Source organism: Sturnira hondurensis, unplaced genomic scaffold (assembly GCF_014824575.4).
Source record: "Sturnira hondurensis isolate 20B ecotype Veracruz unplaced genomic scaffold, ASM1482457v3 Scaffold0001872, whole genome shotgun sequence".
In the NCBI taxonomy this organism is placed as follows: Eukaryota; Metazoa; Chordata; class Mammalia; order Chiroptera; family Phyllostomidae; genus Sturnira; species Sturnira hondurensis.
In genome coordinates this window covers 18,364,261-18,379,217 of record NW_028074503.1, presented here as the reverse complement: position 1 = coordinate 18,379,217, position 14,957 = coordinate 18,364,261, and the positions used below count along the sequence as shown (strand labels likewise).

The window sequence follows — 14,957 nt, the reverse complement described above, 5'->3', positions numbered from 1 at the left end:
GGAGCTCAGGCAAGCTTCCCTGGAGGCCAGGTTCCTAACAGGCCACAGAAAGGTACTGGTCCAAGCACTGGGGATTGGGGACCCCTGCTATAAATTTATCCATGTATTGCAAATAGGAAAGATTCGTTCTTTTTGTGGCCTAGTAATATTCCATTGTGTCTGTGTCTCTGTCTCTATCTCTACAGATAAACAATTTCTGAATCCATTCATCTGTTGATGAACATCTTGGCTGCTTCCATATCTTAGCTACTGTAAATAACATAATGAACACAGGGGTGCATATATCTTTTCTAATTAGTGTTTTTGATTTTTGGATAAATACCCAGAAGTAGTTTTTTTGACAAACCTCCACAATGTTTCCTATAGTGGCCGCACCAATCAGCAATCCCACTAGTAGTGCTCCGAGGTCCCACCACAACTCTGTACACATGGCCATATAAATGCACACAGGTCCATACCACAAAATCAGTTTCCCATTTTTTTCTTTAAATGACAAATGCTAGACTGTAAACCTTTAAGTTGATTTCAATGGATTGTAATGTACAAGGTCTTTCCAGAAAACATCCAACCATGTACTATGAAAAACAGAGACATTTATTGAAGAAGATATCAGATATAAGAAACACTGCACGTAGGACTATGACGCCTCAGTCCCCTACAAAGTGATGACCTTCTTGAGGAAATATGGTTCATTGATAGTGGTTTAAATCATGTCATTAGCAATTAAAGTACAATGTTCCTTCTGCTTTGGTAGCAGAAGCTGCAATATAAATTTTGCCACAACATGTTTCATGCCAAGATCCTGCATCAAAATCATGGACATATTAGTTTCTGGAATTCCCAGACTAGCATCTAGATCTTTGTTGACTGCAGCCTCTACACACTCAACCTACTCAAGTGTTCTGCTTGTTCTTCCAGAACGTGTGTCACTTTCAACAGATTCTCGACCATCTGTGATTGTTTATGCCACACTTCTCTTTACACTGCACTCATTGCAGGGTCCCCGAAATCCTTCTGAATCGTATGAATAGTTTCCACAGAGGAATGTTCAAGCTTAATGCAAAATTTGACGCACGTGTGTTGCTTTATTAGCTCAGTCATCTTGAATGTGACGGCCACACAGTACACAGGCCCATTCAGTGGTGTCTACAATCCTCACTGACCATAACAGTGAAATTGTCATTGTACACTCATGTGCATCCCAGTCCACTCTCCTTGGTTACCAGGTTATTTCAATGTCATGCAAACTGTTTTTATTTTTTATTGATTTGGATATTTTGAGTATATTGGCTGTCTCTCACTATTGGCTTCTAGTGGGTAGAGGCCAGGGGTGCTGCTAAACATCTTCTAATGACTAAGACAGCCCCACAGCAAAGAATTATTTGGCCAAATATCAATAGTACCACAAAACTTCGCAAACCACTTTTGACATATTGGATCAGTCACAGCACCTTCTCCATACACAGCACAAATCTTTGTGTTTTAGTTGCATTTTTCCTTTTTTGAAATATGAAAGTATAATACACTAAAAATGTTTGTACCTTCTTCCATCTTTAATATTAAAATGGCTACACAAAAATTCACCTTCTCTATTGCACTCTGATATAGCTGTCACAATACAACCTAATGAAATTGTTTGAAGGGAAGTTAAAGACAACTAAATGCTTCTAGAGTCCTAGTTTGGAAAAAACTAAACAAACTTTTTGGCCAAACCCACAGTTTGAAAATCACAGATCTGGAACAACCTGCTGGTTTTATCAACAGTGAAACTTAAGAGGGGTTATGTCTTGCCCATAGTGGTACAATTAGTTAACTTTAGAGCTAAAATCAGAACACAGGAGTCTAGGCCTCTAGGTCAGAATTCTTTCGGCTTTATGAAGCTCATTCTTATCATATTGTTTTATTTTAAAGGCTACATGAAACTTTTCAACCTTGTTCACTGATAGTGGTTCACAAATCTCAAGTCACAGGCACCTATTTCCTTTGTACTATTTCTGGGAACAAGTTATGTTTGGCCATGTAGAAGGTAAATTTCATGAGAGCCAAGAGCTTACCTGCTGGTTCACACTGTACCCTCTACACTTTCATGCCCAGCTCATAATATTTAATATATTATTGTTGACTGAATACATGACTCTAATCTCATGGGTTTAACCATTATCGCAAAGTTGATAATTTTCAAATATGAATATATATTCCTTTTAACACACCCACAGTTTAATTTTCTATTTCATTAGGCGGCCTGCTTCTACGTTCACCAACCCTAATTTTCAAGCAGCAGGCCTCCTTTCAAAGGCATTGCTTGTCATTTTTCAACAAATCTGCATAAAACTGAGATTACCATACTAAATGAGTTATTTTCCTATCCCTACTGAAGATAATACGAATATTCCAGGCACCTGGGCTGTGAATTCTCATGTAGCAGGATTTGTAAATGCAAGTTTTCTCAAAGGTCAGGTGGGAATATAAACGTATGCATCATCTTCTGAATATAGGAAAAGAGAGATGAGGTTGTAAACAAACCAGAGAGCACGAGTTCTAACTAAAGCTGTCACCGACACTTTGTGTGCAATCTGTGGTCTGCGCACTGGGAGCCAAACCTCGCTCACACCCCCCACCCATCCTCCACTTGTCATCAGGCCCTGCTGCCTCCTCCCTACAAAATGCCTCTTACGATGGTTCTGCACAGCCAGCCCGTCTGGATTCCACCAGCAGACCTCTCTCACCTGGCCTCTTCACCTCCGAAAAGAAACCTCCATATTGCCCAATACAATCACTCTAAATTTTTCTTTTTTAAACTACCTTTATCATGTCCCACTTATATTTACAAAAGCATCAATGGCTCCCTCTTTTCCACTATTTTAAAAGTTTCTGGCCCAAACTCCTGGTTCATACTTGCTCCACGCCCAACTGTCCGCATTCACACTCCAGTCCGGTCGACCCCCTAATGGCCATCCGTGCTTTGGGTCACGCTGCAGAACTGTCCAGAAACCCCCTCCTAACTCCGCCGTCACACGGCCAACCCATCCTTCCGACACATCTATCTCCTTCAGGAAGTCTCCAGAGGCTTAACAACCCCCTTCTTCTCCTAGAATAGCCGCAGCCTTTCACACACCTTGTGTGGATCATTTTATCTTATCACTACCTGACAGAAATAGTTCCCAGTTTTATAACCCAGAATTTTCTGTAAAGAGGTAAGAGGAACTACACTATGACACTACATGCACCACCTCACATTCCCAACAAGAGTTCTAAACCCAAAATTCAAGAAGGCATTCTCGAATCAAGAAAGCTTTCTAGAGTCACAGGAAACATATGACTAGTTAAAATAAAAGTAATTACGATTAAATTAAATTAAAAAGTCAGTTTCTCGGTCATACTATATACATTTCAACTGCTCAGGGAACATATACGCAACATTGTAAATTACTTCCAGCATTGCAGAAAGTTTCATTGGACAGCTCTGTTCTAGGTGAATAGGCTAAGAACAGTTAAGATAAACTCTTATTTCCTATTCACAGCAACCACAATGTTTGGTCATTTCAGGACACCACCTAAGAATGCCAGACAGTAATTCAAAACTATAAAACTGTCAATATGGCCCTGTTCAAATCCAATCTATATCCTTCTCCCTTTAAAATCCTTGACTATCTGTATGACCTCACTACCTTCGTCATATTTTCCTGTGTGTTTATGCAACAAACGTATTTCCAAATGAGCAACACAGGTGACCACATTGCACAGGCTCCTTTGCTCTGCTCAGGTTTTCCTGACCATCGGGTAACCACAGTGGCTACAGAGTCGGAGTGACTGACAGTACAGACCCACGCTCAGGATACAGGTTTGAGTATCACACTCTCTCAAAGTCGCTCAAGCCAACGTTCTGTGTCAAAGAGAATGAAAATAGCAGTGCCATTTCCAAATATGAAGGAAACATTTAAATCAAGGCAAGAAATATAGATTGGAATCACTTCTCCATTCTCGTTCAGAGTTGAAAGCTAGATTCCACAGAGCATTCCAAGGTATTCCCTTGTCATCTGTCATCTCAAAGCAGAAAGGCCCACAAACTGTCGGGCACCCACTTGTAAGATGGTATCAGTGGGCTACCTGTTTCCTGGTGATTTTGTTTTGTGGGGTAGATAAACTTTATTACTTTGAAAGGTCGTAAATGTTACTGAAAAACATGTCAAAGCATCCAAAGTTTACTTTTAATTTCAACACGTTGGAACAGCTGTAAAAATAAAACACTGAAACTTATAGAAATTTATAGATCTTGATGCCTGACACTTTACAGATCCCAGACTACTCCCCTCTGTGGCTTAAAAGGTTGACACTATTCATTTTATGAGGACTGTCTGCACAACAACAGGCCCCGAAGGATTCAGCTACAGCAAAATCCCATTTGAATCACTGGAAAGGGAACAAATGAAAAAGGAAATTCAAAATGTTCAAAGAAAACAGAACAATCAATTAAAATTTGTATCTTAATGCATTTGCTATAATAGACTAAGCTTACAGTGACATTTAAATTGTTACATTTGATTAATACCTTTATACTATTCTATCACTACTCAAAGGGAGAGAATAATCATTGTTAACCAACTATTTGAAATTATCTCCCATATCCACACCTAGAGTCACAAAATCACTGTCTACCAAAGTCAGAAGTCCACATCAATAGCTTTCCCCCCACAAGTATTTCTGAGTATGTAATATGCAGACTGTAAATATGGGAAAAACAATTACTCCTCAGAGAATAGACACAACACACTATTGCTTCAATAAATCAGAGATACAGTGGAAAACCACAAATCAAATCTAAGTTTGATGGAATGTTTATAAGACTGGGAGCTGGCGCTGCGCTTTGTTTATTATCTACGAAGAGAACAAATTGGCCTTTCTGAACAGAAACTGTTGTCTTGTTAGAAATTGCTCATCTATTAGATTTCCTACTGTTCAGTTGCTTTCAGAATTGTTTGAAATCTCTTCCTACTTGAAATAAGAGATCAAAGATTCTATCACAGCTTATTTTGTGTCTTACAGTGAAATCTGTTCTACAGTCAAATCTAAAGAATACATAATTTTAAAACACCACAAATCAGTATATCCACAGAGCTCTTATAATAGTAACTACTCTAGACTACAAATTCTGAGCCAGAAAATATTTTTGCAAAATAAAAATACCTATAAAGAAATTCTTAGTAAATGATATAATATAAAATATAAATTTAAAATACCTAAGATGCTTACAAGAACTTACTCAAAAACACGACAACATGCCCATATTTTTTATATCCTTTTAAATATTTACCTACATTTGCATGAGAAAATATTTTTCATAACACCAGTGAGCAGACATGCAGTTAAGAATTCAGACTGGAATATGGAGAACATTAGGAAGCAAAAGGCCGCATTAAAAGGAAATAGTCGCTATTTTGGTAATATGAGAACTTCCAAGTAAATATTTCAAAGTAAAAATGGTGATTAACAACCAGCCAAGAAATTTTGTGGGCACATTTTCAAAGGCATACTGAAATTTACTGTGAGGGAAATATCGTTTTATTACATTGAACTGCTAAAGTAAAAGCAAGAACTATTTTTCTTCCCACTAAGGCCAACAGGAAGAAAAAAACCACAGGGCCCAAAGGGGGTAAAAATGACAGATTTAGTTAAGATAACTGATAGCAGTTTTATTATTTGTAAAGAGAACCGTAAAGGCTGCAACTAAACAATTTGTTGTTTATGTAAAGGACATAAACCTGTGTTTGTAAAGAGCCCTTTCATTCAGTTACCTATTTACTGGCTACTGGGACAGTATCTACAATAACAGTAGGTCTGGAAAGTGCGAGAATGAAGTTAAGGCTTAATCTGACCAATTGGACATTTTTTTAAAAATCAGTGCAAAACAAAAAAGCATTTAAAAAAAATGTTGTTATTGAGCTCAAAATGCTTCATTTTTTTCTCAAAAAATAATGCGCTTTCAGAATGAGTATCTACTCACTTGTACTGTTTAGGTAAACATAGTAAATTGAGCAGTAAGACACGATCAGAAATCACTTCAATGGTTAAAAAATATCACATATGTCAAGAAGTTCTCAATGTTCTCCCCGATGTACAGCGGGCTCCAGGTGGGGCTGAGCAGCTGGCTTGTCCCCGGTAAAACCGGGAAAGGCTTCCTTGTCATGGTGTTTAATCACACTGCTAGTTTTTTTAATTGAACTACAATATTTCCCTGTGGCTTAAGTTTCTCGCCCTTTACAATGTAGAATTCTGTGACAGATAAAGGGAGCCATGCTTCATATTAATTGTGTCTCAAACAGTCAAGTAGCCTCCCTGTGCCTTAGTTTCTTTCCTTCAACTCGAGAGACCCGTAAAACACAGGTATTTATGCTTGCCCTACTTAACTGCACAGGGACAGATGAGAAAAGGTCACTGAAAATACTCTTCAAATGGCAAAGTACTAGAAAACTGATCTAATCCTAGTGCTGGTTGTATCAAGTTCAATCATTTCATGCCTCTGCCTCAGTTTCATCTATAAAATAAATAACTTCAAATCCCCACTCCTCATTTCTGTGTGATTCCAATGTTTTTTGTAAATAGTGAGAAATACACACTGGTAAGGGTGTGGGAAGTATCAAACTGCTTAGATAACACAAAAAGCAAACAGATACCAAATTGAAAAAATCCCATTACTTTACCCAATTTCATCTTAGATGCTGGAAAAGTTAGTAAAAGGAAGAGAAACAGTGGTGCTAACAAACATTTCCATGAACACAACTGTAAGGAAAACAGCTTGCTAGATATATAAGGTATGACTGCTCATATCTTAATTTAAACTGACTTTATATGTTTATAGCGTAGGGGGAAAATGTTCTCAAGATTGGTAAGAAAATAAACAAAAAAATTATTCTCACATACCAGTATAAATAATTAGCCAGTGTTGAGTTTTTGCAGGCTCTTGATATCAAGAAGGTGCAGAGATCTTGCTGAAAGAATTCAAAGAAATGTTTATATGTTAAATTACCATCTGCTATTAGCAAGGAGAAAATAAGAGAGAATCTACATCGGCCCATCAGTTTTCATCTAAACATCTTAGGTCACAGATCTGATTCCAGGCATCCATGTATCCCTCTACCCCTCCATCAAATATTTATTCTCACCCAGGCTATACTAAGAGGTAAGGGTGCCATGGTTCAGGGTTCCTCGTCTACTGAAAGCTTAACATTTAGTGTAGAAGACAGACGTTACACAAAACGGTCACAGAAATAATACAGATTGGGAAGTGAGCAAAGGCACTGCGGCTCTGATATTTAGGCGAGACCAAAATGACACTGTTTCTTTACAAAGGCCCAATGTGGCTAGAACAGAGTGGGCTCTAAGTACAAGAGGCTGAAAAGACGGGTAAAGGACAGGCTGTGCAAGACCTTTAGGGTCAAAGTACTGAGTATGATTTCTTTTTCAAAGCAATGGATACTCAACAAAAAGTCTTAAGAGAGTGAGATGACCCGATTTACATTTTATGAAAATGACTTCAGTTACAGCCCTGACATCAGAAGTTTAGAAGACTGAATGGTGAAAGTGGATAAAGTAGACAGATTTTTAAAATACATCAGAAGTATAATTACTAGGAATTGCTGATAAAGAGGAAGAAGGAAAAAAATGGAATTGGCAGTGACTCCCAAATTAATGGGTTGATTTGCTACATCACAGATGAAAATGGGCAAGAGTGTGGGGAAAGGGAGTTATATTTTGAAATGACTGTCAGATATGCAAGGGGCATCAATTAAGTTGATCGTTTGGATATATGAATCTCAAACTTCAGGTGAGAGAAATGCACTAGAAATATAAATTTACATTTCTCATTACTTCCTAGGGCAAGGGTATACATTGAGAATAGAAGAAGACCCCGAGGAACATTCAGGTATCGAGCAGTGGAGAAAAAGTGCAAAGGAAAGAGAAGGAACAGCAAAGGGATGTGTGCAGTTGTGTAAACCACAAGAGCAGCGAGTTTTTTGAGGGAGTGGTTTACTTTGCTGAACACTGCTGAGACGAATGAAAAACTACGTACAACCACAAACATCAAGGTCCTTTTTGAGTTTAGCAAAGTACGTTTTAACATAGTGATGTGGTGCGAAGCCAGAACAGTGTGCTAAAGACCCGAAGACAAGTGGAAAGGAAGGAGAGAGTCAGGGTGCAAAGAACTCCTGGGAGAAACTCGATCACGAAGGGAAGTAAAAAAATAAGGTGCTATTTCGAGGGGTGGGGTGTCAAGGAAGAATCTGTTTTGTGTTTTCCTTTCTGAATGTTTAAGATGGGAGATATTAACACATATTTGAACACTTCTACCAGGAAAAGAAGACAGCATACCTTTAGAGAGAGTTATTTTTCTGCTGGGTAAGAAAACATAAAGAGAGGACGGGAAGCGAGTCATGTCTGGAAATCTGGTGACGAGAAGTTGGGGCAATTTTTGCCTAGTGGTCTCTACTTGTTTATATTAAGGCTGAGGCAGACTGTCATCTGGAGACTGGGAGAACTGAAAGTATTAATAAAAGAATGATCGAAATAATGTGGCATGGAATAAAAGCTATATTCAGAGAAAAGCAAATATTAAAGGGGGCTGATAAACAAAGGGTAGAAATCGATGCATTAGAAGTTTCGATGCAATAGTGGTACTTACGAAAGTTAAAGTAGAGCTAATAAGAGGTTGTTATTACAAAGCAGACATGTCAGTACTTTCAGAGGTGGCAAGAATCTTACCTCCAATTTCAGAGCTAAAAACCTGAGCACTTTGGTATAAAAGTGCTACATGTAAGAGCCCAGTAAGAAAACTCCTCAATTATAAAGCCAGTATGTAATGTTGAATCCATGAATTTAACAAGCAGAATGAATCTAGGCCTAACGTTTTTCTTTGACTATATAAGAGAAAGATACTATACTTTCATACAGTGATGTAAAATTTAAATAGAAAACATGTATTTGACACTATGTTTTTTTCATTAAAAATTATTTACATAGCATAAATAGGGAAGTCTTACATTTAAAAACAGTTGTGAAACAGAAAACACATACTGTAAAATTTTTAACTCATTTTGGATGAACAATATTTTAAAATTTTAAAACAAAACAATGTTCTTTAGGCAAAAATGATCTCATAATGAAGTTCAGAGATACTAAAAATGGTGAATAAGGATACAAGTAAGTGCCTCTAAATAATTACTGATTGTGAACAATTATATTATCCAATTTAGAGTTTAAATAAGATAGAACTAAATCAATGAATAAAAATTACATACAAGTAGAGTACAGTTTTAGAAAAGGGCGATACTGATTATGTGACTTAAAGTTAAGAATAGATATTAAAATGTCTATGATAACCAGCAAAAGAATTGATATAGATCCCTAAGCTGGGGGTAGAGATGGAAGGAAGAGATCCAGCCAAACACAGAAAAGAAAAAAAAAAGATATAAAAAATTAAAAGTACCACATAATGAAATAATACAACTATAATTCTAATAACAATAAAAATAAATGGGGTAAAAAATTCTAGTTAAAAGACAAGAGTGTTAAACTTGACTAAAACAATAAAAGCTAGTAATACATTTTTAAGAGAAAAACCTAAAAAATAAAGGCACAAAATATTGAAAGGAAAGAACTAAAAAGCATAGCAGTGAATACTAATCAATACAAAGCTCTATTAATATCAGAGAAATCAGACTTTAAGACAAAAATCATAACTAGATATAAAGAGGGCTACTAAACAGTAAGAAAAGATTCATTACTTGAACGTCCCTACAAAATAGCCTCAAAGTATTTAAAGCAAACACCTACAGAAATATAGAGAGAATTTGATAATTTCACCATTATATAAGGAAGAATTTTATCCTAATTCTTTAACAGATCAAGGCATTAAAAAAAATCAGGAAGGGTACAGAAGCTTACTCAAGTGACATATAAACAATGATGTACTCCAAAAGTGGGGAATATGCCCTCTATTCAAGATTCCATGGAATTTATGAAAAACGACCATATTTGGGCAATGAGCTTAACTGAGTTTCTATTTTTCAACATTTGGCCAAACATGCTTAGTGGTTTCCTGAAACTCCAAGAGAAACAGGGAAGGAAAAGTTAAGCAATCAAGACAGACACTCCTCAGGTGTGGGGGAGGAGACAAGAAAGTTATCTGTAAAGATAACAAGAGGGAATTCAGCTTTGCTGGGTATCACCCTGATATCCCTAAAAACTGCTTACAGATAGCTTAAAGGTGATACCTGCGGTCGCCGTATTATCGGTCTATCCGAGGAAGGGGAAAGGGAAGAGGGGTGCAACTAACTGGTGGAAGGGAGTAAAGGGGGGAAAATTGGGACAATTGTAAAAGCATAAATAATAAAATATTTTAACATAATAATAATAATAATCCTACTGATTTCTGGAATAGCTTGGATTACCTGCACCCAGTAAGGAACTATTGAGCTGAAAAAAGGTAAAACAACTTAAACGGCAGAGTCAGTGATACATAAACAGAAATGATCATCAGTCAAAACAGAAATACAGTATTGGAAATATATAAAAACTTCCCTGGCTGGTGGTTCAGTGGATTGAGCACCAGCTTGTGAACCAAAGGGTCACAGGTTTAGTTCCCGGCTGAGGCCCCAGCTGGGGGGAGTGTGAGAGGCAACCAATAAATGTTTCTCTAGCACATTGATGTTTCTCTTCCTATCTTTCTCACTCCCTTCCCCCTCTCTAAAAAATAAATAACATCTCAAAAAGTATATAAAGCCTATTTTTATTTTTAGCCTAAAAATGTTGAGTGATAGGTAGCATGCAAAACTCTATTCTAAACACTGGATTTCAGAATCCAGTCACCTCTTTACCATTTTCAATGTAAACCACACTGGTTCAAGCCACCAATAAATCTCACTGGGTTGTTTCAAGGACTTCCAAGTAGAAGTCATTTGAGACCACGGCCTAGAGGGCCCAGCATGACTGTCTCCTGCTCTTTCTCTCAGTCATTCTTTTGCCATGGTCACATGTGCTCAGTCCACAGAGCCAGGTCAACACTTAAGCTCTGGGCTTAGGGCCTCCATCCTCGCTGCTCCCTGTGCCTGAAATGCTCTTCCCAGATTACCACACGGCTGTTTCCTCCCCTGCCTCATATTTATAAAGATGGTACTTCCCTAGACACGCCTTTACTGACTAATCTTTTTGAAATTGCAACTAACCCGACCCTAACACTCCCTGTTATCCTTCTCTGATTAATTTTTCTCTACAGAAAATAAGTATTATCTCTTACATTATATATAAATATTACTGACTATCATCTGCCCAAACACAAGAATGTAAGTCATATGAAAACAAAGATTATCATTATACCATCCCCAGGACCTAGAAATAATTTCTGGTAAATAATAACAGCTCAAAAAATAAGTGTGAACGAGTGAATTACTGAATCAATTCATCAGCACCTTAGCTCTCTGCAAGGGCAAAACAACTAACGTGGAGCTGAGTGGTTGTTTAGAGGGCCCCGCCAAGCATCCTAGGACCCTGTAGTTTAAAAGTCCTGTTTCGGTATTTTCTATTACACCAAAAGGTTAAGACAGCATACAAACTCTGGTTAACAGTTGCTAGTGAAAACAAGAGTTTTTCAATCAGCAACAGTAACTTATACATTTTAACTAAATGTAATAGGTATATCGAATACGTTAAAAAAATCAACTGACCTTTCTAATGTCAAATGTGTTTTAAACAGGAGGATTTTTCTCAAATTAGAAGCCTTAGAAATTCAACAGAACACACTAATGCTTCTGCAAACGCAGTTCCAAATACACGTTTCAGAGCAGCACCAGCCAAACAAATAGTCCTGTTTTACCTCAAAAGTTAGCCTATTTATCTAAAAGGATTTAATTCTTCTATGAGTTAGAAACAGTTTTGTAATGTATTAGCCTCAGAATCAAAGTCATACATTTCCACAATGTAATCACCAACACCACCAATTACAGTAACATTCATGGATATGTTAACAACAAATATTCTGAGTTTCTTTAATAAAAGATTGAAGCCAGTTTATTTTCACATTGCACATGAATCCATTTATATACCCAAAGCACCGATAAAATGCCTCAAATTGATGATCATCTGGCACTTTTTGCTGAGAGGAAAAGTCATAAATATGCATCATAAAACAAGTTATTTAATAAAGTTTGCAATATTTGGTTTATTAATCAAAATCAGTATTTTAAAAACCACCATAAATTGTGTATCTGGTAGGATTTTGCCTCCAGGAAACTTGAAAAGCTCTGTACTCACCTCCAAATTTTCACTGTCTGAACCTTCCTTCGTTTTAGATGCAGGAGGAGGAGAAGACACTGGAGGCAGAGGACTGGTTATAATTTGGGAGCTGAAAAAGTAATAGGAGATGTCACTGATATGCAAAATATTCTGTATGGAAGAGAAGACACACTTTTTTTTAAAGCACAGTTCACCTCAACTGTGTCAGGGTAATGTGTAACTTCCTAAAGTGTGTTCTGTGCTACACTAGTCATATTGCTCGTTGGAAACGAAGCTCCACAGTCAAAGAATGTAGGGAAGAGCGTAGGGGAGAATGTAGGGAAGAATGTAGGGAAGAATGTAGGGGATGTATGTGCAAGTCTGCATATTGACAGCATACTTTTTTAAGCCCACTTTACTTTAAATGAGCATTTCAGCATTTCTTAAATCTGTCCAAAAGACCACCCCTACCTACTTGATTATCTTTAAAAAAATATACAAATTAGTGACGAGCAAACCATGATTTGGGAAATATTGGGTTACAGTTTATACCCTACCCTAAAATCTTTTTTTTTTAATATTTTATTTATTTATCTTTAGAGGGGAAGGGAAGGAGAGGGGAAGGAAACATCAATGTATGGTTGCTTCTGGTGCATCCCCTGCAGGGAACTGACCCCTGCTGGGAACTGGCCTGCAACCCAAGCATGTGCCCTGACTGGGAATCGAACCGCGATCGTCTGGTTCGCAGGCCTGCGCTCAATCCACTGAGCTACACCAGCCAGGGCCCCTACCCTAAAATCTTAAGCAGACTCCTAAACACCATCCTGTGTGGCATGAAGTAAGGAGGAGGGTAAGTGAGTGTGACTACAGACTGAAGGCCTCCACTGGACAGGAGGAGAACACGCAAGGGGTCTCTTAACAACAAAAATATAAAGTGTGGCCTAGGGAAGAAAAAAATTGCTTTCTACTGTTTTTCAGTTCTCCCCCAAATAAAACACAAAAGACAAAAACAGCATTATCAAAAAAAAATTCAGAAATACAATCTTGAGGAGACTTCCGCCAAGATGGAGGCATAGGTGGAAACACTGTGCCTTCTCCCACAACCAAGTTTGAATACAACAAAGGTTTGGAGAACAAAGACACAGCCACAAAACAGAAAACTGAATTATACGGAAGTCCGACGACGACGAACCATTCAACCGGGACGGTAAGAGGGACGGAACCAGCAGCAGAGCTGGGTGGGGAAGAACAGATCCCCCGACCTAGGCGCGAAGGCAGCCCGGATCCAGTCAGGGTGCGGGGCAGACTGACCGCGGTCGCACATTCGCGCACAGTGAGATGGACCACGCAGGCCCCAGGGGGCAAACCCAGGGGTGGAGGGCTGACGGTGGTGGCACACTCGCGTGCAGTGGAACGAAACGCGTGGGCCTGGTGACGGTGGTGGCTGCGGCGCCGGTGGGGGCCGCGGCGGCAGACGGGACGCCATAGTTCCTCGTTGACCCCGCCCCCACATACAGTCTCACAACCCAGCGACTTAGTTGCCCTGCTCTAGTGAACACCTAGGGCTCCGATCCTGCTACAGAACAGGCACGAACAGCCCAAAAGATGGCGCAAGAAGAACTCAAAGTCCCAGAGTCAATAACTCTCAGCGACTGAGAAATTGCCAGCCTCTCAGAAGCACAGTTCAAAACACTGTTTATCAGGATGCTCACAGAACTGGTAGATTATAATCACAAATTAGAGGAACATATGAAGGCTAAACTAATTGAAATGAAGGGAGATGTCCAGGAAACCAATAGTGATAGAAAGGAAACTGGGACTCAAATCAATGGAATGGAACAGAAGGAAGAACAAAACATCCAACCAGAAAGGAATGAAGAAATGAGAATTCAAAACAATGAGGAGAGGCTTAGGAACCTCCAGGACATCTTTAAACATTCCAACATCCGGATTATAGGGGTACCAGAAGGGGGAAAGAAACAGCCACCAGTGGAAAACTTATTTGAACAAATAATAAAGGAGAACTTCCCCAGTCTGGCAAAGGAAATAGACTTCCAGGAAATCCAGGAAGCTCAGAGAGTCCCAAAGAAGTTGGACCCAAGAAGGAACACACCAAGGCACATCATAATTACATTAGCCAAGACTAAAATGAAGGAGAGAATCCTAGAAGCATCAAGAGATAAGGGGACAGTCACCTACAAAGGAGTACCCATCAGACTGTCAGCGGATTTCTCAAAAGAGACCTTACAGGCAAGAAGGGGCTGGAAAGAAGTATTCCAAGTCATGAAATCCAAAGACCTACAGCCAAGATTGCTTTATCCAGCAAAACTTTCATTTAGAATGGAAGGACAGATAAAGTGCTTCTCAGATAAGGTCAAGTTCAAGGAGTTCATCATCACCAAGCCCTTATTATATGAAATGCTAAAGGGACTTATATAAGAAAAAGAAGATGAAAAATATGAACAGTGAAAGGACAGCAATCTCACAGTTATTAACAACCACACCTAAAACAAAAGCAAACCAAGAGGACAGCTAGATCAGGAGTGGAACCATAGAAATGAAGAACACATGGAGGGTTAGCAACAGGGGAGTGGGAGGAGGACAAGGGGGGAGAAGGCACAGAAAATAGCATAGAGGGTAGGTAGAAAATAGATAGGGGGGAGGGCAAGAATAGTGGGGGAAATAGGGAATCT

The 14,957-nt window shown here is 38.6% G+C and overlaps 1 protein-coding gene across 1 annotated transcript in view; it reads right to left on the bottom strand.

Annotated features, from left to right (window-relative positions):
- Positions 1 to 14,957, bottom strand: part of PIK3C3 (phosphatidylinositol 3-kinase catalytic subunit type 3) — a 113,578-nt gene that overhangs the window by 47,313 nt on the left and 51,308 nt on the right. The window contains exons 12-13 of the mRNA XM_037033600.1: positions 12,304 to 12,394; positions 6,919 to 6,986 (exon numbers count right to left, since the gene is read on the bottom strand). Coding sequence (XP_036889495.1) covers positions 6,919 to 6,986; positions 12,304 to 12,394 — 159 coding nt within the window. The remainder of the gene's footprint in view (positions 1 to 6,918; positions 6,987 to 12,303; positions 12,395 to 14,957) is intronic.